Raw genomic sequence first — 22475 nt, forward strand, 5'->3', positions numbered from 1 at the left:
TCACAAAATGGAGAAACGAACCTTTGTTGTTTTTGGAGTTCATTGTAAAAATTGTTGGATTTTATTTTGTCTAAAAATGCATGACACGGTTTGTTTTGTTTTCTCGTTTATGACTTGACACAGATTGCTTTTGTAAGCTTTATTTACATCATTAAAAATAGGTTGGGTTTTGTTAGTTTTGCCACCTTTTGGTACCCTGTATGCGGCATAGGCAAGACATGGTTGAACTAAGACAACAAAACTGATGTACAATAAACGAAATTAGCCACCTTTTCTACTGTGTGTATGCGCATAAGCAAGATATGGTTGAGCCAAGACGAGCAAAACTGATGTACAATAAACGGAATCATCTCATTTCCAAAACATGTGGCAAAACATTACAGTATATTTTCTCACGGGAACAAAAACAGAGACAATCAGAGAAAGATTCCTCGTCGTCTAAAACTTTACGGGTTTGTAGCGAGTTTGTTGAAGGCTGCGACAACTCTCTCTTCCGTGAACTGTCTATGGTTTTCATAGAAATCTAATATCTCCATTGCAATATTCTTCACCTGCCAATATATAATTAAACAGGACCATATGCATTCTAGTAACAATCAGAGCTAATATCTTCACAGAGAGTTAAAAAGGACAATAACAATGTTTACGACGTAAAGGCATAAACATAAGACTTACAATGTTCATGTCGACGGAAAGCTCTTCAAACCATGTCCTTATGTCTTTCTCTTTGTGTACAGAAGCAATGTAAATGCAAGCGAGTGTGATGAGAAAAGGCGGATGTGTAAGGATGAGGTCCATTCTGTAAGTGTCGTTGACAAGACCCCTATAGTTTCCAAAGAAAACTAAAAGCAGTCAAGAGAGCATTTACTTTTTTGCTTGCAAATCAAAACATGTTTGTAACTTATATACAACTGACTGGAATCTTGATTTCAACAAAACTTCATCCCTAAGCTTAATAAAGGACAAAAGTTTTCGATACATACCAAGTTAAATGGGTCATACTTGTGTCATTGATTCCAGAATCCTGCAAGAACCTGTAAGTAAAGCAAGAAGAGTAATCAAAAGGAAATACATTGGAAAAATATTTTGATGTCGACAGATAAAAGATCCAAAGCAAAAAGATACGCAAAAGACTTTACTCAGGCAGAGATCGGTACGGGTGGAATACAACAAGATAGAAGTTCAATGCTTCCAAGATCTTCATCTCCATTTCCAGGATATCTTTAATCTCATATCTAAACTTTTCATCAGCATCTGCAGAGAGTGAAACATCCAATCTCATGAGAAACTCAAATGAAGCTCAAACAAATTTTCTAAACCAAACAAGCTTGAAGCAGAAAAATTACACAATTTTTTAATGTAGAAGACAAGAATTTTGGCATGCACCACACTCTCTTCTGCTTTGCAAGCCAAATACAAGCAGGTCGGTGCGACAAGCCGAGGCTCATATTCCGTCAAACTCTTTCTGTCAACAAAAACAGTACACCATCAAACCTCATGTCATCAAATCATCAGAAAGTAGAACAAGTCATACATACCTTGTGTAAACACGACGCATATACGTTACTGCAGTTGCAACAACTCTGAATCATATAAGTGCTAAATCAGTCAGCATTGTTCAAAGGGTCGTAGCACATTTCATATCTCTTTTTAAGACTAACAACAACGAAAGACTTCACCTTTGCCTAATCTTAATGTGTTGTGCCAATTTCGATATATCTGAAAACGAACAACAAGAAAGACCCTTGAATGTTGAATTGATGATCCATACATCAAAACTGAAACATAGAGATGATTTAAATCTGGAAAATAACATACAATTAGACATATGAAGCTTGATGAGTCTGAAATCTTCAACAGAGATTCCTCTCTGAGCATCAATGGGATGAACAACATTAATCTCTTCTGGGTCCTTTAGCTCTTTGCTGTAGGTATCAAACCCAGAACACGAATCAAATCAGGAACACATACAAAATTGAATCAAAAAAAACGATCTGTAATTTTAATTTTAAGATTGAAAACTTACTAATGCGTCGAAGTCCAGAAATTGGAAGCCATAGCTGCTTCTTCGATCCTTCAACTTCAAAAATACAAAGTTTTTATTTTTATTTTTATGGTGGACAATGAGAGAGCGAGCATACGGTAAAGCAAGGAAAAAGTATATAAAGTATTATCCCAATTTTATTTTTATTTATAAAAAAAAAAACAGAACAAAAAAATTGTGTCTTTGTTACTAAAAAAATTAAAATATATATATATATATATATATAATTAAACTAATTTACTCAATCTTATAAATCTTTTTTTTTCTCATGAAGTCATGATCAATATGACCTTAGTTTTTTCTTCTAACATATAAATTTTTTTTCTTTTTTTAGCTTAGGTTTAGGTTTTTGACAAAAAAAAAAAAAAAAAAAAAAAAAAAAAAAGTTTAGGTTTAGATTAGGAAACATAAAATGATCAATGAACAATAATGTTTACTTTAAGATTAATAGGGTTGGCAACCAAATTAACAACAATGTTACATGTTTTGCCACAAAGCTAAGATGGGCAATTGTGAAAGTCTATAATCCTTTTTTTTTCTGTGAGATAAATGTTGGAGATGGAGGTAATCCCCTGGGTTGCTACGGTTTCAAAGCCAATTTGCTGAATGCAGAATTCACTTTTTCCTCGGTGATTGTTCTGTAGTTTTCATAGAAGTCCAGAATCTCCATGACAATGTTCTTTACCTGCAACCCAATTGCCCCCATGTAAAGGTTTATATGTCACTAAAGAAAACAGCAAACCATGTAAAATGTTTCTAGGGTTTTTTCTTGGAAGAATGACTGACCAAGTTCATGTCCTCATGAAGATCTTCAAACCATGCAGTGATGTCTTTCTCTCTGTGGACACTTGCTATGTATATGCACGCTAGCGCTATGCGATAAGGTGGGTGTACAAGTATGAGGTCCATCTTATATGTATCGTTAACAATTCCCCTGAAACACGAAAACAAACCTCAGTTTTTTTTTTAATGCTTTTTAAGAAATAAGCAAAATTTCGCATATAGAAGGACTTTACCATGTAATCTGGTTCATATTTACATCGTTTATTGCAGCATCTTGCAAATACCTGAGTAATCAAAAGAATGAGTTCTTGATATGAAAATGTTGATCTTCTAACTAAAATGAATTCTCAGTTCCATAATAGGGAAACATATAGGTTTAGATACCATCAAGGCACACAAAACTCTCACCAAGGAATATAAAATACAATTGGTCCAAAGAACTTCATTGGTTATAATGAACTCAAAACATTAAAGGCAACTACAGACAATAAGAGGGAAAAACATGTGAAAATTATATGGCTTCTGAAAAGCAAAAAAGAGAAGTGAAGCGTACATACTTAGATAATGACAGGTAAGGGTGAAACACAACCAGATAATAGTCTAGTGCTTCTAAGACCTTCATCTCCATCCCTAATATATCTTTTAGTTCATATTTGTACTCATTATGATCTGCAACGACATATAAGAATCGTAGTCGAAAAAAACGCATATTGAAGGGCATTCTCATATAATTAAGCAACAGTAAAAAAAGTCAAAAACATCAAAAAAAAAAAAAAAAAAAAACACCAGTAGAAGAAGATATTACACAATATTTTGATGTTAAAAACAAGATTCCTGGCCTGCACAATGCTTTCTTCAGCTTTAGAAGCCAAGTACAAGCACGTAAAAGCCACAAGACGAGGCTCAAACTCTACCATACTCTTCCTGAGAAAACACAATGTCAATAGAAGATATTAGTGGCTAAAACGGAAAACTCTCGGTTTCACACCTTATGGTGTTTGATGACAGAGATGAAACATATAGAGGCATTGGCATGACTATGCTTTTGAATGAATAAACAAGAATTGTCAACAAGTAATTTATTGGCAAATAAGAAGAATCTAACTCATTGAATACCACACAATCACAAGATATACACAAATTATACATTGCATACCTGATATAAACCCGCCTCATATACGTAATTGCAGTAGCCACAACCCTACATAAGTAGCGCAAAGATTCAAATTAAATTCCAGGTTACTACTGAACCAAAAACAAAAGTAATGAAAACAAAATAAAGCAACAGTAGAATCTCTGATTTAGCAAACATTGGATCCCCAAATTGCAAAAAAAAAAAAAAAAAACAACCTTTGCCTCACTTTAATGTGCTGAGCCAATTTCATTATATCTGAAACAACAAAGAGACATATATAAACTCAATACTTCCTTTGATCAATCTATAAAAATTATTCAAACCAGTTGCAACAGAGAGACAAACAAATTTGCGAGTGACAAAAAAAAAAAAAAAAAAAAGAGAGGCTTTCTTACGATTAGACATATGGAACTTGATGAGCTTGAAATCATCAATTGAGATCCCACGTTCTTTATCAAGATCGTGAACTACATCGACTTCTTCTGGATCCAAAAGCTGTTTACTGCTTTGTCCGAACCAAAGAAAAAAAATCCAGAAATTAATTTTAAAAAGTTGCGTAGAAGTAAAAGAATAAGTGACTTTTGATGGGTAAAGTTGAAAGGATGATTACTAGTGAGATGAATTCCAGAAATTAGCAGCCATTTTTTCCGGTAGACCGTCGAGAGATTTTGGTAAGGAGGAGGAAGCTTTTTGCTATAAGCTTTTTTCTGTTATCTGTCAAATCTTTTTTGGTTTGGTGGTCGTCTCATATGATCTATCAAATCGTTGCTTTTATTTGAAAACTTACATTTTAAGGTGTTCGGTCCATTATCAGCCCATTATCGGCCCGATAGTCATATATATTTTTCTCAGAAGTCAGAACATTTCATTGACTCAATTGTTTAATAGTCAACTCGCAACAAATAGAAATACGAAGACGTCTTGAAAATCTCAGTATGTTTCTCTCATGAGTTGTTTATATATATTTTGGAAAAAAAAAAAGATTAGCTATAGTTAGGTTGAATAAATGAGATTTCTTAGTCAGTGGAAGTTAATCACTTATGATGAATTGATGATGATATGGACATCGTCGTCCAATGCATAAATATATATGGGGGAGAATTCTTATGATTCATTTTTAACCCTATATTATTCGTCAAATGTGTATTAGTTATAACATTTTGCTAAAATCTATATATACATTTTTTAAGTATATTCTGGGTTCTACCCTTATAAATATGATTATTTACAAATTTAATCTTTAGAAAATTACAAAGAAAAACAATAACTAAAAATTTGGCAAATCAAAATCTATTATTTATATTAACATTTTTAAGTACATTTTGGGTTATGCCCTTTAAGTTTTACTTATTTAATTTTTTTTACAACATTAACCCCTAAAACAATTCCATAAATAACATTGCAGATAAACTTAAATACTAAACTTTCTTAAATTGACTAACATTTGTTAAATTTATTGACATAAAATCTTAACAACATCTATACATTCCGATTTTTCCAAAAACAACTCTACTCATTAAAGTTTTAATCCATTAAATCTCAAAAACTATTTTTATGGATGCTAAAATCTATCAAATTTAAATGATATACAACAAATTTTCCATAACAAAAATTTACAATCTCCATAATTATATTAACATTAATAAATTTCCTAAACAAAAAATCCAATTATAAAATGTCACATTAAATATGTTGAAAACCCCCCATATAATTTGATTTATTTTTTATTTTTTGAGAAAGTACCAGAAAGATTAAAATTCTATTAATTATCATAAACTAGATATATTGACATGGAAAAATTATAACTATAAAAATATGCTAATTTGGTAAAACAATTAACATAATTAAACTTGATAAAAAACTTATTTTGATTATTTTTTTTTTACGCCAAAACTTATTTTGATTTTGGTGAGATGGTTTGGCATTAATCCCATAAAGGGAGTTAAGTAGAATTGTTTTTTTTTAAATACTTTTAGATGTGTACCAGGAGATAAATGTATTACTAGATTATACATATACCACACGGGTTAAAACTTTCAAAACACTACAAAAATCCTATACTTTGAATACTTATATCAAATACATATAAAATTTATATTTTTAAAATTAATAAAACAATAATAAAATAACAAACAAATACAATATAAATTTAAATTTTTTTTTTTTTTTTTTTTGACAACAAAAATAGAATCAGCTCAAAAGATAAATTTAAAATTTTTAAAATTAAAACTATTATCCCACGGTTATACTGCATTGAAGATAATTGATTAAATTGATTAAATAATTTATAATTGTTAGAAAGTGTCCTAAATATAAGGTAAGTTAATATCTTAGATTTGCCAAAAACAGAAAATGTACCGCTAATCAAAAGTGATCTTAATAAAAGCATAATCACGTATTCACCTATTATAAAAGATTTTTACATTTCAATATCGTGTGAAAGATCTTCTAAACTTCCTCATCAAGATATATTTGCGAATCTTAATTGTAAAACCCTACCAACTTACGTATATACTGTAAGTACTTAGCATATGCACCATCTATATGCCAGTTGTGGCCGATAAAAAGGTTTACTATTATTTCTTATACTCGGGTGAGATATTGTTAGTCTAGATTTTGGCTCCTCGAGCATTAGATGACTCTAATGTATCTTCGGTGACAAAGTGGAGAGAGATCTCAGATGTTGCACGATGGAGGAGGTTTGGTGACTGTGAAGGTCTGTCGAGTAAAGAGAGTCGAGGACAATCGAGGACAATCGGTCGAGTAAAGTTACTTGGTTTCATATTAGATTCAAACGAAACTACAATCAGAGTTTAACATGAACGAGGAAGATTGAATATTGATGAAGATGAAAGTAATTGAAATTTTTGGAATCTACAAATTGCAGAGGGATTGATGAGGACAAAAAGGCACCACTTCTTTGAGTTGAAAATACTTTCGTTTCAATATTATTTTCAAACTAATCTTATAAACATTTTATATATATTATGAACAAAAAAATACATAATTTTAACGTGTGTTTGAAGATTGGATATATACGAGGTAAACAAATAATTTATTTAGTTATCAATTACACTAAACCAAAAATAATTTATTTACCAAAAATATAAAGATTATTTTTGTATGTGAAAGAAGATGTGGTTTTCGTTCCTATGTAATATAATGTTTCTTTTTTTTCCAGCAAAAGTGAACTTTATTAAGAGTTAAATTTGTCAACATATAGGGGCTCCAACATCCAAGGAGGTGGATTAGTACAAGCAGAATATAAATCTGTGTTATGACATCCAAATTGAGCTAATACATGGGCTACATCATTAGTTGAATGGTGAGAAAATGAAAAAGAAACAGTCTTGAAAGAGTTTGCAAGAAATTGGATATCTTGAAGTAAACTATATATGGAAACATCCATCAAGCAACCGTTCACAACATCAATCAGAATTTTACAGTCACCTTCAAAGTAAACATTATCAAAACCATTGGATAACGTCTGTTGCATTGCAAAAAGTAAGGCTTCAGCTTCAGCCTCCAAAGCAGATTGAGCATTTTTGAGAATTGACGAACCCCATACACACTCAACACCTAATGAGTTTCTAATGATCCATCCGCCCATTGTTTTGTTCGTCACAGAGGAATAACTTGCATCAAAGTTGCACTTGACCATTGGAGACATAGGCCGTTCCCAAACCTTGGGAATTGAGTGTCTTGACGTAGAAGAAATTTTTGTTAGACCACCAGTCGCCGCGATCCATTCCGAGACATCGCCTTTTGTTTGATGAAAACAGAACAGAGGATCTTCACGTATATTATTAAAGATAAAGTTATTACGTGTTCTCCATATGTTCCATATTAGCCAAAACGGAAGAAATCTCTCATCATCAGACCTCGAGTCGTCCTGATATATTTCCATCAAGGTTGATAAATTAATCTCTGCGTCTGTCGCATGTAAGGAAGAGAACTGGGGAACATTAACTAAATTCCAAACAGCTTGGGATAAAGGCAAAGAAACAGAGCATGGTTAATGGATTCCGCAGACATTTTACATCGTTGACACATAGTATCAATGGAGATACCCCGGGTTACCAAACGTGTTGCAGTGCCCACTGATTTCGACAAAATGCTCCAAAGAAAGTGCTTAATTTTGGGCAATATTTTTAACTTCCAAATTTGTTTTTTTAGAACGATCGAACCATGTGGAGCAATAGGAGCTTGACCATTATCAAAAGGATCATGTGTGGCAAGCCAATAACCAGACCTAACTGTGTACTCTCCGGATTTGTTATAGTGCCAAATTAGTTTATCTGCAGGACTTGATTGAGGAATATAAAGGCGAGTGATCCGTGAAACATCCTCAGGACTAATCACATTTTCAACAGCATGTATATTCCATGCTTTTGCTGGGCCATTGGACAGGATAAGGTCAGAAATGAAACACGTCTCTGTGGGATTAATAAGATTAGCAGGGCGAGGCGGATGAGCAGCAATAATATTATCCATATTGATGCGTATGGACGTGCCATCGCCTACAATATGTCGCACACCCTTTTTTAACAAAGCCAGACCAGAAAGTATGGATGACCAGCCATAGGACTGTAACTTTTTAGGTGTAGCATCAAGGATGGATTCTTCCGGAAAGTATCTGGCTTTCATTACTTTGGCGAACAATGTATTTGGATGACGAAGAATCCGCCAGGCTTGTTTTGCCAAAAGAGAATCATTAAATTTTGATAGATCTTTAAACCCCAAACCTCCTTCTTTCTTCGAGTATTGGAGACGTTTCCACGCAATCCAGGATATACCTCTTGAAGCTGCACTCTTCTTCCACCAGAACTGCATAAGAATACAATCTATTTCAGAAATGAGCCCCATAGGCAATTTAAAACAGGACATTGCATACACAGGCATGGCTGCCGCAACAGATTTTAAAAGCACCTCTTTTCCTGCTGAGGATAGAAACTTAGCACTCCAGTTCGATGTACGTTGCCGCACACGTTCAACGATATAATCAAACATCTCCTTCTTTTTACGACCAAACTGTTCAGGTAAACCAAGGTACTTTCCCCCTCCTCCCTGGTTTGAAATCTGTAATATATTTTTCATAGCATTCTGTCTATGTCCAAACACACGAGAGCCAAAAGTGATAAGAGATTTCGAGGTATTAATTGTTTGTCCTGAGTAATATTCGTAAACATCAAAAGCATCCTTTAATGCTTGACAGTTTCGAATGTTTGCTCGGCAGAAAAATAAGCTATCATCAGCAAACTGTAGATGTGTGATAGCTTATTTCTATTATATTATACTTGATTCTATTTGGTTGTCAATTGGTTTAGTTGGTTATTTAGTTGAACTGTTTTTAGCTTAATTATGTATCAAATGTAAAAAAATTAAACTTTTACATTTTTAAATATTATTATTGATATCAACTTAATAAGAACTTTAAAATATTATGAATATGTAAACTTATAAAAAGTTTAAATTTAAACTTTTACATATTTAAATATTATTATTGATATCAACTTAATAAGAACTTTAAAATATTATGAATATGTAAACTTATAAAAAGTTTAAATTTTATAGAATGTGGTTATATGGCTGCATATGTTATAAACAGAACGGGTTTGAAATAACATTATTAGAAATTTGAATATCACTGACTCAGTACTAAAATACGGGTTAAAACTTCATTTTATTCTTTGGTCAACACTGCAAATCTATTTCACATATCAAATCAAACTGATTTTTAACTAATATTGTGTAACATAATTAAAAAGCATTAGCAAAATTGTGACTTAATGAGACAATAGCTTAAAATTACTTATTCTTTGTTCTAATAATTAACAATATAAATATAATCTCAAACTCTAAACAATACAAACTAAATATTACAAATAAAAAGAAATTAAAATATTAATGTTTTAATAAAAAGATTGTCTCGCGGTACAATCTAGTTTACTGTATTATTCATCTACCTAGTATTGTCATAATCATTTTACTCAACTTTTGTTAATATATATATATATATATATATATATATATATATATATACTCCCTCCGTTTCAAAATATAAGATGTTTTAGTGAAAACACACATATTAAGAAATAGTTACTTTTAAAAAGTTTAACCAATCATAATCAAGTCTGCATAATATAAAATATAAATTTAATCTAAAAGTTACATAAAAAGTTGGAAACATCCTATATTATGAAACAAAAATACTTCTCTAAACATCATATATTATGAAACGGAGGGAGTATTTAACTGATATTGGAATATGGAAAAGGTTGATTTTTTTTTGTTTTTTTTAAACAAACTTTTTGTTCTTGATATAACAATGACAAAATTAGTTCTTATATGACTCATAAATTAACAAAATATTAAACGCAGAATAAATAAAATATATGTTTTGATGAACAATGACCAAAAACATGATTAGTTTCATAATTTTTATAATAAAAACAAAATATAACGTATCTTCTTTTTTCAAATTAAAAAAAAAAGTCAAAAGAGTCACGTTTTAAGTTAATTTGCGGATTTTTCAATGTAACACTATATATATATATATATATATATATATATACAAATTTCTCTATATATATATATAAATCTATACGTAAAAAGCAATATTTTTGTAACTTTGAATAGAAATTTTCATGGAATGTAGTGTATTATAAATATAACAGGTTCAAAGTTTGTCGAATAATTGAACACAAAATAAAATTTGGAGTTTAAATGTCAAAATTCAAGAAAGAAGATAAACTTGGAAAGTTGCAGATGCTACATGCTACAAATTTCTAAACGTAAAAATCAATATTTTTGTAACTTTGAATAGAAATTTTCATGGAGTATAGCAGGGGCGGATCTACGTGAGAGAGGGGTGGGGCATGTGCCCCATATACTCTTTTTCAAAAATTACCGAGTATGTATTACTAATAGTATGTTTAGTTCAGTTGGTATATGAAATCCTTATGTGGCTTCATTGGTCACCAGTTCGAGATCGTTTATGTGCTTATTATTTAGCTTTTTTCTTTAACCAGTTTTTTATATTTGTTTGATGTCTTTCTTTATAACTAGTTTTCTTTAAAACTAGTTTTCTATTTGTTTAGCCACTTTACTTTAGCATGTTCCTTTTTACTCTTTTTAACTATTCGATGCATTTTTCTTAAATAAATTATACATTCAGTTCTATCTTTTTCTTCTATTTCTAGTTCAACTTTGACAAATTTAATTTATATTTTAATTGTTTAGTATACATATAACTTAACTGAAAAGTGTTAGGAAAACTACTAAATTAATAACATGAAACAATATTTTTTCTTTTGTAGTTCATTTATTTTAAAAAAATTTAAATTTGTGTGATATGGTTTGATAAGTGAATTTAAGTGTTATATATATTTATAGTTATTGTGAATTTAAATGTAATATATATATATATATATATATTTATTTATAGTTAATTGTGAATTTTAAGTTTGTAAATGTGCCTATTAAAAAAAAAAATCGACATATATAAAATAATGTAAGTAATTAAGTATAATTATAAACCAATAAAAGCAACACTTGCAAAATTTTTGGTTCATTTTTTTTATTTCAAAATTTAAAATATATTAACAATGCAAAATATTTGATATATTTATTAAACATTTTTATAATATGAATTTAATATTAGTAATTATATATGTTTGTGCCCCATACAAAATAAATTTCTGCATCCGCCACTGGAGTGTAGTGTATTACAAATATAACAGGTTCAAAGTTTGTCGAATAATTGAACACAAAATAAAATTTGGAGTTTAAGTGTCAAAATTCAAGAAAGAATATAAACTTGGAAAGTTGCAAATGCTACATGCCTACATCCATACATAGATTTGAAGTGGTTGAATTAGATATAAAAATATATTCTACTCGGAATCTGAATTAACATGCAGACGTGTGCATTATATTAGATTAACTATAGTTAGGTTAAATAAATTAGATTTTCTCAGTCAGTAGAAGTTAATCACTTATGATTCATCTACTTCGTATATATATATTTTTAATATTTTTGTCATAGTCATTTTATTCAAGTTTTCTTGATATATTTTATTTAACTGATAGTGGAATATGGAAAAAGGTGGTTTTCTTTTGGCTTTTTTCAAACAAACTTTTTGTTTGTAATGTAATAATGACAAATTTAGTTCTTATATGATTCATAAAATATTAAACGCACAATAAATAAAATGTTTTGATGAACAATGACCAAAAAAGTTAATAGATTCATAATAAAAAAGCAAAATATAACGTATGTTCTTTCTTTCAAAGTTAAAAGAAAAGTCAAAAGACTCACGTTTTAAGTTAATTTGCGGATATTTCAATGTAAAACTTTTTATATATAAATACAAAATTTTAAACATAAAAAAAGATATTTTGTAACTGTAAATACAAAATTTCATGGAGTGTAGTGTATCATAAATATAACAGGTTCAATGTTTCTCGAATAATTGAACATGGAATAAAATTTGGAGTTTAAATGTTAAAATTCACGAAAAAAGATGAACTTGAAAAGCTGCAAATGCTACATGCATACATCCATACATAGATTTGAAGTGGTTGAATATGTCATTTCCGCGGCAAGACTTTCCTTTGGATTGTCTAAATTTATTTATTTAGTTTAGATATATATATTTTTTCTTTTAGTTTATAAGAACTAGTAAAAAAAAAAAAAAAAAAAACTCAATGACCTCAAAAGGACTTTCCGATTCACGTTTCACATGTTGAGTACCACCACCACCAAGTGTGTGCATCTTTTTTTTAATATGAAACCAATGATTGAATCAACAACTTAGATACATAAAAATACATTCTATTCGGATTCTGAATAAACATGCGGACGTGTGCACTATATTATACATCTACTACTCCAATTAATCATGTTTATAAATCTTTACAATAATCTAATTTAAATCATCAGTAAATACTATGAAGTTAGAAGTGGAGTGGAGGAAGTGCAAGAGACCTTAATCTGGACACGTGTCGGTCCAAAAAAGGAGTCCATGACCACCCACACCCCCCAGAGAGTCTCTTTCCGTCTATATAAACAGCCTCCTCAAGTCCCCACAAAAGTCCTCTTCCGTTGCCTTTTTCTTCTCGCTTTTTCTTTTTTTCCGTACACTTGGCCCTCTCGTCCTCGCGATCAAACCCTAGGTCCCGCCATTGTTCTCGAGGTCCCCCAGACCTACAAAATCGGCGCTCTGTTTCGCTACTGTAACTTCTTTCTCTCACTCTCTTCTTCACTCTTACTCTAATTTCAGGTGAATCGTCTCTGACAATTTTCGTTTCTCGTTGATGTGACCGATTTCGCCGAATGTGTGATCTACAGTAAAATTTCGTAGTATTGGAAGCGAAATGTGAAGTTGATTTTGTTGTTTGTTAGTTCGTTTCGTTGCTTTGTATGTATTTGTCGAAGTGTGTGTTAGGTTCGTGCGGTTTCGTTTAACGAAATGATTGGAAAATTAGTCAGTGATATTTAGGAGTTTTGGGTTGTTCTGTGACTAGATTTGATTCTGAGAGCTTTGTTGTTGTTAATTAATCCACAGGTGTTTGTTGCTGTGGAGGTTTGTGATAGAGATACTATGGATTCTCCGGCTGCTGCTGCACCTGTTATTGATTCACTTGCTGTATGTCTCAATTTATGGTTGAAAGCTTCTTTCTTTTTCACAAGTTTGGTTCATATCTATTTTTGTATTGTTAAGAGTTTTTTTTTTTTTTTGGTGTGTGTTGGTAAATGTAGGTTGGGAAAGCGTTTGTCAGTCAGTACTACCACATTTTGTATAACATGCCTGAGCATCTTCACCGTTTCTATCAAGAGATTAGTAAGGTTGGGCGTGTTGGACAGGATGGAGTTATGCGCGATTTCTCTACCTTGGAGGTAAATGTTGTCTGTAGTTTTAGTTGGGGTTTGGTTGAATGAGACTATTCTTTTTTTTTCATTGTGTTAGGATTAGTCCATTTACTCGTGTAAACTAACATGGGGTTGGGGGCTGGAGTGTCAATTGTTGGTTGTAACTGGATGCGGTTTTAAGTGATTCTGTTTAAGTTTGTCTCATTTTGATGCTTATTCTTTGAGCAGGGTATAAGTGAGGAGCTTAAGTCACTGACTTGTGGAAATTTCAGTTCGGCTGAGATTACCAGTTATGATACCCAAGAGTCTCACAGTGGGGGTTTCCTCCTTGTTGTTACTGGATACTTCACTCAATACGAGACATTGAGGAGGAAATTCACACAGACTTTCTTCCTTGCTCCGCAAGAAAATGGGTTCTTTGTTCTGAATGACATGTTCAGATTTGTCAATGACGATGCTAAGAATAATGTTCCAGAGGCCATAGATGGGCAAGTTGTTTCTGGGAAGGACTCTACAAGACCCAGTCTTATTAATGGTAAGTTAAACTTACACTCATTATCCGTCACTTCTTTTTTTAACAAGCTCAGTATTTTGCAATCCTTTTCTTAAACTTAAGCTTCTACAGGCAATAAGGGCTCTGAGCAAGCTTCATGTGTTTCAGCGAATACGGAAGTGTCTAAACCTTTGTATAGTGAGAATGCTAAGGATAATGTTCCAGAACCTCCTGAGATTGTCAATGAAGACGTTCCAGAGATTGAGAAAACTTGCAAAAAAGTTGCAAAGGAGTCACTGAAATGTTATGACCCAGATGATGGACTCGAAAATGTTCCCAAGAAATCGTATGCCTCTGTGGTAAGTAGCCACCCAAGAGGATTCATACTCAACCTAGTTACATCTTATTTTAGGGTTTACTATCTCACATCTGGATTTTTCTATTGATAATTGATGACTTTCATTACAGTTGAAGGTAACGAAGACTAGATCTGGAGTTTCAGCTGTCTCTTCATGGTCTCCGAAGCAGATACAGAAAGACCAAGAACATCAAGCGCTTTCAGATCCTTCTACAGGCCAGATACTCAACGACCAAGGACAACAAGCATTTTTAGATCCTTCTCAAGTGATAGAATCTGATTCAGTTTCTGAGTTTGTTGATGCTGCTGACGATGGGCACAATCAGGAAGGTAGGAGTTTACAGAATAGCTGAACCTCAAGTTTTCAGTTATTTCTTGGTCTATTTTCTCTTATCTATTCATTACATGGTCTTATTCTTTTCTTTTTTTGTCTTTTCATTAGTGGTAGCTGAGGGTACATCTATTTATGTGAGACATCTTCCTGCAAATGCAACCATCGACATGCTTGAGACTGAATTCAAGCAATTTGGAGCTATTATCAATGGTGGGATTCAAGTTATAAGCCAAAGGGTAAGATTGACCAATTAACTTAAAAGTATTGGAAGCTTTCTCCCAGGGATAAAGAAACACTAATCTTACATAGAGTTTTTCTTTCTTGAAAGAATGATAGTTTACTATATGACTGGCAGGGACTTGGTTATCCTTATGGTTTTGTTGAGTTTGAGGAGGCAGATGCTGCCCAGAGAGCAATAGAGGTACATATTGTTTTCGCATAATATATTTTTCACATTCTTGTTTTAGCATATTAGAAAACCAATATCAGCGTTAGGTATCTTAACGTTGAAATTGATGTATATATGAACTCATCTTAATGATGCAGGCTTCACCTGTGAGAATTGGTGGACAGAGAGCTTTTGTGGAGGAGAAGCTATCAACATCAAGAGGTGAGTTGGTCTAGGTAGCAAAACTTTGATATGGTAATGTGAAGAAGACGAATATGACTGTTTTTGTTTGCTTGCTTTGAGTAAACAGGTCACAGAGGAAGTGGATACGGAAACAGAAACGTGGCAGTGAGAGGAAGAGGAGGTTATGGATATGGCTACGATTACAGGAGGGGAGGTGGAGGAGGAGGAAGGTCTTTTAACCGTAGAGGCAATGAGTACGTCGCCAGCATCAACTCATACTAAACCGGATTGGGTTCTTTTGTGGTAAACCGGATATAAATGATTCTTGGAACGGTAGTAAAAGGACAGACTTGGTATGATATGTAAAAAAGATGAATGATATGTTGTCTCTCGGGTATTATAATTAGAAGAAAAGAAAAATATTTGTCGGGGTATGAACTTAGAAGAAAAGAAAAATATTTGTCGGGGTATGAACTATGAAGGGGGAAGGCTTATTTTGTAAGACGTTTTAAATGCGACTACCTACTAATATCATGTGAATGTTCTAGATTTTAATATATTACAAGGCTTTTTTTTTTTTTTCATTCATATTACAAGGCTTTTTTTTCCATCCGATTCTGAACTTGTGGTACCAAAAGCGTGTGCGTGTTGGGACCATGTAATATTTTTATACGGACTGATCCTTCTTTGACCAGACTTAAAAGACTGTTGTGGTCCCCGACGACAAAACTTTATATACTTCAGTACGCTCTTGTCGGGAAAAGCGTTTTTTTCATACCTGGACAATTACACTATGTTGAATTCATACATCGGATTATCGACTGTGCTAAAACATACATGTAGTTTTAAAATATATGAATTTCATACATAAACTTTCGATTTTGTGCATAAATATACAAAAACGTGTTTAATATGTAACTCTGTTAATTTTTCTGTTAAGTAAGTCTGACGTAGAATCCACGTGTAGAGATAGTAAAACGACGTCGTTTTACATTTAGTTGAGAAATTAAAATTAAACCAAAATGTCTAAGTCTAGACTTGAACTCTAGACCTTTAGCATTCAAACCAACAAGTTTAAGACCAACTGAGCTACTGAACCTTTTCTTAAGTTTACTAACGTATTATATATATATATATAATAAATGATAGTTCCAAACAAACAGAGAAATCTCCAAAAAAAATATTTGGTGAAGAAAAAACAGTCGCCGGAAAAGGGTTGCCACCAAAGCTTCACCGTAAACAAAATCAGATTGTTAACAAATTTCAATTTCTTCTCTCTCCCTCTATTTCAATTCCTTGGTTTACTGTTTCCTTTAACAACCCAAAGATCTCAGATTGTTAACAAATTAAGAATTTTTAGCAGTTTGTATCAGTCATGGCTTCTCTTACCAACAAAAATTCCTCCTCTTCTCCTCCAATCCCTAACAGACCAAACCCTAATCCCATAAACTGATCAGAAGCCGGTGACCTGTTACGGCGGAGCTTTGGTGGCAATTCCGGCAGGAGTAATAACTACGAGTCGTTTGACGAAGGTGTGGAAGAGAAACCCAATCCGACCAAACCTTACACTCTCGGACCCAAGATTTTTTTGGGATTTCTCAGGTTGTTCGGAGTTATTATGTTATCATATATATATTTGTTTGTTCGCAGAACAAAATCTTCAGTAGCTCAAATGGTATTAAACTGCTGGTTTGTATGGTAAAGGTTACGGGTTCGAGGCTAGGGTAAGTTGTTTTGGTTCAATTTTAATTTCTCAACTAAATGTATCTGTACACGTTGGATTCCACGTCAGATGGATGTAACGGAAAATCTAACAGAGTTATACATTAAACACATTTTTGTATATTTAGGCACAAAATCGAAAGTTTAGATATGAAATTTAAAGTTTAGGTATGAAATTCAAATATTTTAAAACTACATGTATGTTTTAGCACAGTCGATAGTCCGATGTATGAATTCAACATAGTGTAATTGTCCAGGTATGAAAAAGACGTTTTTCCCGCTCTTGTCATATAGAGTTTTTATTCGGGACTTCTCTGTTGGTCAACTATTTGTAAATAAACAAAAAAATACTCATTCTAGGAATACATTAAAGTAGCAAAAAATAAAGAGAAATTTGGTGAAATGGCAAGATTCGCTGAACCCTTTAAACACATAGCACATGATATACTGGTGCAAGGTTGGATAAGTCTCTTAAGACTCCACCTAGGTTCAGGGTGAATCATGGACTTTACCAGGGTACAACCCATAGGCTACTACTATATATCAACGGGTGATGATCAAGATTAAATCCAAGAGGATCTTTGGCCAATAGAAATCTGAACTTTTAGAGACTTAACCATGATTAAATGGGATGATTGAAGTGGCCAAGTTCTGGTCGGAGTTGGGATGATCAGGTTAAAACGTTTGATTGTGCTTCCCTAAGATTAATTTGAGACCGAGTCACGATCCGTTGATGAATCAAGATAGACTATTGGATGGATGCGGTCTCGATCAAAAGCAAGAAGAATAATTGCACGACGCACTTCAATTGACATAAAATGCACGAACTAAAAAATGAGTTCTATGAATTTGGTCAAAATCGGACCATTAAAATACACTGTCGTTAAGGTCAAGAAGTGGCATGAACAGAAAAAAAACTCCCCACCGCCATAAATCCGGATTGGGGTCTTCCAATCAGTTGTGCGCCTGTTTACAAGACGACTTAGGTCTGTAACTTTAATGCCAACCCTCTCTCTTAGGCTATAGAGAACAGTATCGAGTGGTATTAGCCAACCGGAAGGGGCAGTATCCATCTTTCTAATGTTTGACATGTCACCAGAATCATGCAGCCGGTAGAAAGGAATGAACTAACCTTAATGATCAGCATTCAGTACTACAGTTCAATACTAATCACACACCATGACTAGAAGATTCAAAAGTCAGAGGTTGGTGACTTGGTGTTCTTGGAATGTTTGTAATCAATGGTTTACTGAGAATTACACCTACCATTATAAAAAAATTTATCACTCGAACTACGCTGGAGCGTGGACTATGGCGGAATTTAATTGTACAGAAGAGCCAATCCAAAGGATCAAAAACCAGAATGCATACACCATTTAACATCCCTCACAAATAAGGAAAGCTAACCCACCACCGCTTCACTAGCTTGGCCTATAAATCCAGCTACCAGTTCTCAGTATCATCACCCAGCAAAAAGAGAAACCAAATCAAACTACAATGGAGAAGACTAACACTCAAGCCAAGCTCCTTCTGGCACTATTTCTGATGGCACTTCTACTATCAGTTGCTGAAGGAGGGAGGTATGTACCTGAGAACCAGAGTGAGGTTCGCCAATAACCACTCTCGGGTTGGTTTGGTTTTCCACACTATGGCTGGCCCTTTCATAAAAGGATGGTTTGGTCATTTCCCTCTCAAAGCTGGCCTCAGCAACCAGAACCTTGTGCCAGCATCTCAGACTACAAGTGATCCCAGTATAGCTGCATCCGCCGTGTTTTCATGACAAGGCGACAGTGCATAGTGCAGACTACTACAAGGTGACCTTGAGCCTTGAGGTGTGATTAAACAAGGCAGAGCAATAGAGCATCGATTGAAACCTATGTCTAGTAGCTTCTGTAATCTATCTTTTGCGACCATAGTGTATTCTAGTCTCAGACTCTCAATGCATGGAGTTCTAATAAATGTCCCTCTAACTCCTACTATCTGCTCAAACTGACATACACAAATACTTAATGTATTTATCAGCAAAGCGAACTGACATACACAACATGATTTAAGAATGTATTTCGAATTTTAGTTAAGATCCAATATTTTTTTGCTTTCATATATCTTTTTCATCAATTAAGAGAAAATAGTATCGACTGAGAGGTTTGCAGAGACCTAAATTACATATAACAGCAACTAAAAACAAAGAGTTATTACCAATGGTATCCATCAAATGATAGGGCCTTCTTGATAACTGAATATTTCTCATCCTAAAATACAAAGTCACTGAAGTCCCTTTCAATGTTCCGAAGTGAGTATGAGGACAGTCTGACAAATGATTAGACCTGCGAGAGTAGAAACCAAATTCCCGTTTACTTAATAAGATCTAGTAATTGATACAATCGTAGATGAAAAACAATAATTTGTTAGACTTACAGGGTGGTGGTTGGTGATGTTGCTGTATAACTCATCTAGTGGCTGGAAGGAATACTCGAATGAGCTCTTTTGCAGTAACCTTTTTCCTGCAAGTAGGGCATTTGCCCTGACGAGTTATTGCCATCTTTATACATCCCTTGCAGAAGATGTGACCGCACTTGGTTGACATCTCCTCTGTGAAGGCGCACATACAGATGGGACAAGTAAATTTCGGCTCTTCTGGTGGGGGAGCTGGAGCCTTCGATCCAGACAGTCTCTGCACAATTAAACGAAAGTGGTGAGCTAAAACTAAGGAGCATAACAGCATAGTACATGCTTCACATGTCACTTACCGATAACATATCGACTTCAACGACATTTACAGAGGCATGCTCACAGTCAATGATAGGTTCACTAGAAGGAATCCTTCTGCGTTTGTTGCTCAAGTTGGCAGGCACCCTAGTTGTACCTCCTACAATTACCCATCCAAGTAAGAGAAAACTGGTAAGCTATGAACAAACATTCTAAAGCAGCAATCCCACAACCATCACAGCACAAAACAAACACAAACTAAAATCCAACCATCAAAATAGATTAAAAAAAAACTGACCTGACTCTACATCAACCATCAAGGATCTCCGACGTGCATTTCTAGATTTGCTTTTAGCCTGAAATCAAAACAAAACCTAAATCAGTGAACCTTATACAAAAACACATCCCATCAATCACTGAGAAAATAAAATATAAACAGGGAACGAACAAAGGAACATACTTCAGCAAAAGCACTTGCAGATGATTCAATAACATCATCTTCAATAGCATCAACATCAATCGGAGTAGGAACAGGCTGAGGCTCTACAACAGGAGGCACGGTGGTAGGAGCTCTAACAGAAGAAGCAGAAGTGCCTTCTTGATCTCCAGGTACAGCATTCAGATCAATCACAGCTTTCCTCCGTCGATTTCCTCGAGGTACGACTCTCACCTCTTGAGTATTCATCTTTCAAGCTCAAAGTAACTCAACCCTTTGTACCTATTATAAGTTCCAGCACCCAAACAAAAAAAAAAAACAATCTTAGCTTACTCCCGAGAGGTATTAAACAAAAAGTTCAAATCTTTACAAGCAAAAGAATAATTTTTTTCGTAAATAATCTAAGAAATGTAAACTCACAGGAAAAAAAAACTCAAACTTTTGATAAGATGTTTATGTAATTGCCATAAAAAATATCGATTTTATCAAATTGAAATTTCAAAAAAAAAAAAAAAAAAATCAATTTTGACGTGAATTGATCGAAGCTACGAAAGAGGAGAGAACACAATTCAAAGTAAAGAGAATAACCAAATGACTAATTCGATAAAACCGAAGATGATCGTTTCGTAATCAAAAAAAAAAAAAAAAAAAAAAAAAAAGAGATTAGGTATTTCTGAAAGTGAAGAACCTCTTCGATCAATTCAATTCGACGTTTAGGAAACTCACCGTGAGCCGAATTTTAAGTAGAGAAAATCGCCGGAGAGAATTTTGAAACCTAATCAGTTTTTGTGAAATTTAGGGTTTTTGAAATCTTTTTGTAAGAGAGAGAGAAAGAGAGAGGAGGAGGAGACACCAAGGCCAAGGGGATCAAAATTTATCTCGTGTCTTTCTCTCGGAAATTGTATTTTCATACGCCTCTCTTAATGATAATAAATTTATTTTTTTCCAAAAGAAAAAGATTATAATAATAATAATCATATTTTGTCATTTATTTTAAATCAATATAATTAGGAAAAAACCTTTCAATAAATCAAATAACTCTTTATATTTTTTTTGGTTATAAATTTACCCAACCATTCTTCATCCGGGTCACCCACTCATATCTGGATCCAAGTACATAAAAAAATAAAAAATAAAGAAAAATCTATTTATATTATTTTGAATAGATTTATTTTGAAGTATCCAATTTTATTTTATTTATTTCTAATTCTTCTTCTCAAAATTTATTTAGGAGGTTTCAAAATGGATTTGCATTAACAAATAACATTAGTAGATTTTAAAGATAAATGCAAATTATGAGGTTTTTAAATGCATATGTGTGGATTTTCAAATGCATTTAAAAGTTTTTTGGGTGATTATTATGGATTTTAATGTTTTTCAGTAATATAGAAAAATAAATAAGAACTACCCATAATGATAGGTTTCCGATGCGTCTTTAGGTTTCCGATTTGGTTTTCGATTGCGGTGAGCTTACGATCTGGCGGATCTCGCCTCGAGATTCTGGGGGTTTTTATTTGGTTTCTCTTATCGGTCTCCTCCTGATTTCGGTATTTTGTTTGCGGATTTGAGGCTTCCTGTGTTGGGAATTTCCGGATCTCCATGGGATTGCCTTGGTGATTTGATGGGAAGACAGGTAGGGGATCGAATCCTCTTTGGCGGATTTCACGGTGGGAATTTTCCCAGGTTTGGGCACATTTTGATCTGCTCTGCTCTGGTTCGATTTCAATGGCGATTTTGGGTTGGGTTTACGGATCCTGGGGCTCAGATGAGGGGATTTGCTTGGACGGATTTTGCTCTGGTTTCCTCTGGTTCGATAATCGTCAATTATTGCCCGGTTTCTGGCCGAATCTTTGGGTCAATTATTGTTGTGATTATCGTCATTATGGTCGATCACGTCGAGGGGGTTGGAATGGGTTATAAAAGGGGCTCTAGAATCGTCTTTGCTTCTCACACTCATCTGTGTTCTTTTGTCTATTCACTTAAACTTTCCTGGTCTGAAACTTGTTGGTTATTGGT

The 22475-nt window shown here is 33.4% G+C and overlaps 5 protein-coding genes across 9 annotated transcripts; 1 reads left to right on the forward strand and 4 right to left on the reverse strand.

Moving 5' to 3' along the window:
* Positions 1 to 332: 332 nt before the first annotated feature.
* On the reverse strand, positions 333 to 2164 carry LOC104770920 (cyclin-C1-2). 2 transcript variants are annotated; one of them, XM_010495393.2, is made up of 9 exons: positions 2027 to 2164; positions 1819 to 1925; positions 1680 to 1719; positions 1539 to 1583; positions 1347 to 1465; positions 1140 to 1254; positions 984 to 1034; positions 676 to 823; positions 333 to 551 (listed from the first exon to the last, which is right to left on the reverse strand). In XM_010495393.2, the coding sequence occupies exons 1-9, from the start codon at positions 2056 to 2058 to the stop codon at positions 447 to 449; spliced, it is 762 nt and encodes a 253-aa protein (XP_010493695.1). In that variant the 5' UTR covers positions 2059 to 2164; the 3' UTR covers positions 333 to 446. The 2 variants fall into 2 exon arrangements, with proteins under 2 accessions (XP_010493695.1, XP_010493697.1); XM_010495395.2 differs by having other exon boundaries at positions 333 to 586; positions 2027 to 2163.
* A 293-nt stretch (positions 2165 to 2457) lies between these two features.
* On the reverse strand, positions 2458 to 4726 carry LOC104770921 (cyclin-C1-1). 2 transcript variants are annotated; one of them, XM_010495396.2, is made up of 9 exons: positions 4573 to 4726; positions 4358 to 4464; positions 4178 to 4217; positions 3984 to 4028; positions 3633 to 3751; positions 3385 to 3496; positions 3061 to 3111; positions 2831 to 2978; positions 2458 to 2729 (listed from the first exon to the last, which is right to left on the reverse strand). In XM_010495396.2, exons 1-9 carry the CDS (start codon positions 4602 to 4604, stop codon positions 2625 to 2627), a joined length of 759 nt encoding a protein of 252 aa, XP_010493698.1. In that variant the 5' UTR covers positions 4605 to 4726; the 3' UTR covers positions 2458 to 2624. The 2 variants fall into 2 exon arrangements, with proteins under 2 accessions (XP_010493698.1, XP_087359660.1); XM_087503534.1 differs by lacking the exon at positions 3385 to 3496 and having other exon boundaries at positions 3635 to 3751.
* Positions 4727 to 7158: 2432 nt separating this feature from the next.
* Positions 7159 to 9059, reverse strand: LOC147919168 (uncharacterized). The gene is made up of 2 exons (XM_087503875.1): positions 8150 to 9059; positions 7159 to 7895 (listed from the first exon to the last, which is right to left on the reverse strand). Exons 1-2 carry the CDS (start codon positions 9057 to 9059, stop codon positions 7159 to 7161), a joined length of 1647 nt encoding a protein of 548 aa, XP_087360001.1.
* A 3724-nt stretch (positions 9060 to 12783) lies between these two features.
* On the forward strand, positions 12784 to 16149 carry LOC104770922 (nuclear transport factor 2-like). 2 transcript variants are annotated; one of them, XM_010495398.3, is made up of 10 exons: positions 12784 to 13199; positions 13532 to 13612; positions 13726 to 13863; positions 14065 to 14371; positions 14462 to 14688; positions 14798 to 15017; positions 15130 to 15257; positions 15377 to 15442; positions 15568 to 15631; positions 15720 to 16149. In XM_010495398.3, exons 2-10 carry the CDS (start codon positions 13568 to 13570, stop codon positions 15872 to 15874), a joined length of 1350 nt encoding a protein of 449 aa, XP_010493700.1. In that variant the 5' UTR covers positions 12784 to 13199; positions 13532 to 13567; the 3' UTR covers positions 15875 to 16149. The 2 variants fall into 2 exon arrangements, with proteins under 2 accessions (XP_010493700.1, XP_010493701.1); XM_010495399.3 differs by having other exon boundaries at positions 12985 to 13246.
* A 3214-nt stretch (positions 16150 to 19363) lies between these two features.
* On the reverse strand, positions 19364 to 21390 carry LOC104770923 (uncharacterized). 2 transcript variants are annotated; one of them, XM_010495400.2, is made up of 6 exons: positions 21186 to 21390; positions 20484 to 20741; positions 20322 to 20379; positions 20065 to 20183; positions 19733 to 19988; positions 19364 to 19641 (listed from the first exon to the last, which is right to left on the reverse strand). In XM_010495400.2, the coding sequence occupies exons 2-5, from the start codon at positions 20706 to 20708 to the stop codon at positions 19764 to 19766; spliced, it is 627 nt and encodes a 208-aa protein (XP_010493702.1). In that variant the 5' UTR covers positions 20709 to 20741; positions 21186 to 21390; the 3' UTR covers positions 19364 to 19641; positions 19733 to 19763. The 2 variants fall into 2 exon arrangements, with proteins under 2 accessions (XP_010493702.1, XP_010493703.1); XM_010495401.2 differs by having other exon boundaries at positions 21148 to 21387.
* Positions 21391 to 22475: the final 1085 nt, after the last annotated feature.

The sequence above is a fragment of the Camelina sativa genome, chromosome 20, assembly GCF_030686135.1.
Source record: "Camelina sativa cultivar CO46 ecotype springtype chromosome 20, ASM3068613v1".
In the NCBI taxonomy this organism is placed as follows: domain Eukaryota; kingdom Viridiplantae; phylum Streptophyta; class Magnoliopsida; order Brassicales; family Brassicaceae; genus Camelina; species Camelina sativa.

Excerpts from the sequence above, each read along its gene's own strand:
- LOC104770921 (XM_010495396.2), bottom strand. The coding sequence starts at position 4,604 with ATGGCTGCTAATTTCTGGAATTCATCTCACTA. Across the intron at positions 3,112-3,384 it reads CCTTACCTGTCATTATCTAA|GTATTTGCAAGATGCTGCAA; the intron begins GTATGTACGCTT and ends TTGATTACTCAG. Across the intron at positions 2,730-2,830 it reads TTCATGAGGACATGAACTTG|GTAAAGAACATTGTCATGGA; the intron begins GTCAGTCATTCT and ends ATTGGGTTGCAG.
- LOC104770922 (XM_010495398.3), top strand. The coding sequence starts at position 13,568 with ATGGATTCTCCGGCTGCTGCTGCACCTGTTATTGATTCACTTGCT. Across the intron at positions 15,018-15,129 it reads CGATGGGCACAATCAGGAAG|TGGTAGCTGAGGGTACATCT; the intron begins GTAGGAGTTTAC and ends TCTTTTCATTAG. Across the intron at positions 15,258-15,376 it reads TTCAAGTTATAAGCCAAAGG|GGACTTGGTTATCCTTATGG; the intron begins GTAAGATTGACC and ends TATGACTGGCAG.
- LOC104770920 (XM_010495393.2), bottom strand. The coding sequence starts at position 2,058 with ATGGCTTCCAATTTCTGGACTTCGACGCATTA. Across the intron at positions 1,255-1,346 it reads CTTCTACATTAAAAAATTGT|ATGCTGATGAAAAGTTTAGA; the intron begins GTAATTTTTCTG and ends CACTCTCTGCAG. Across the intron at positions 1,035-1,139 it reads CCGTACCGATCTCTGCCTGA|GTTCTTGCAGGATTCTGGAA; the intron begins GTAAAGTCTTTT and ends CTTTACTTACAG.
- LOC104770923 (XM_010495400.2), bottom strand. The coding sequence starts at position 20,708 with ATGAATACTCAAGAGGTGAGAGTCGTACCTCGAGGAAATCGACGGAGG. Across the intron at positions 20,184-20,321 it reads GATGGTTGATGTAGAGTCAG|GAGGTACAACTAGGGTGCCT; the intron begins GTCAGTTTTTTT and ends GGGTAATTGTAG. Across the intron at positions 19,989-20,064 it reads TTGAAGTCGATATGTTATCG|AGACTGTCTGGATCGAAGGC; the intron begins GTAAGTGACATG and ends TTAATTGTGCAG.
- LOC147919168 (XM_087503875.1), bottom strand. The coding sequence starts at position 9,059 with ATGAAAAATATATTACAGATTTCAAACCAGGGAGGAGGGGGAAAGTAC. Across the intron at positions 7,896-8,149 it reads AGCTCCTATTGCTCCACATG|ACGCAGAGATTAATTTATCA; the intron begins GTTCGATCGTTC and ends TACATGCGACAG.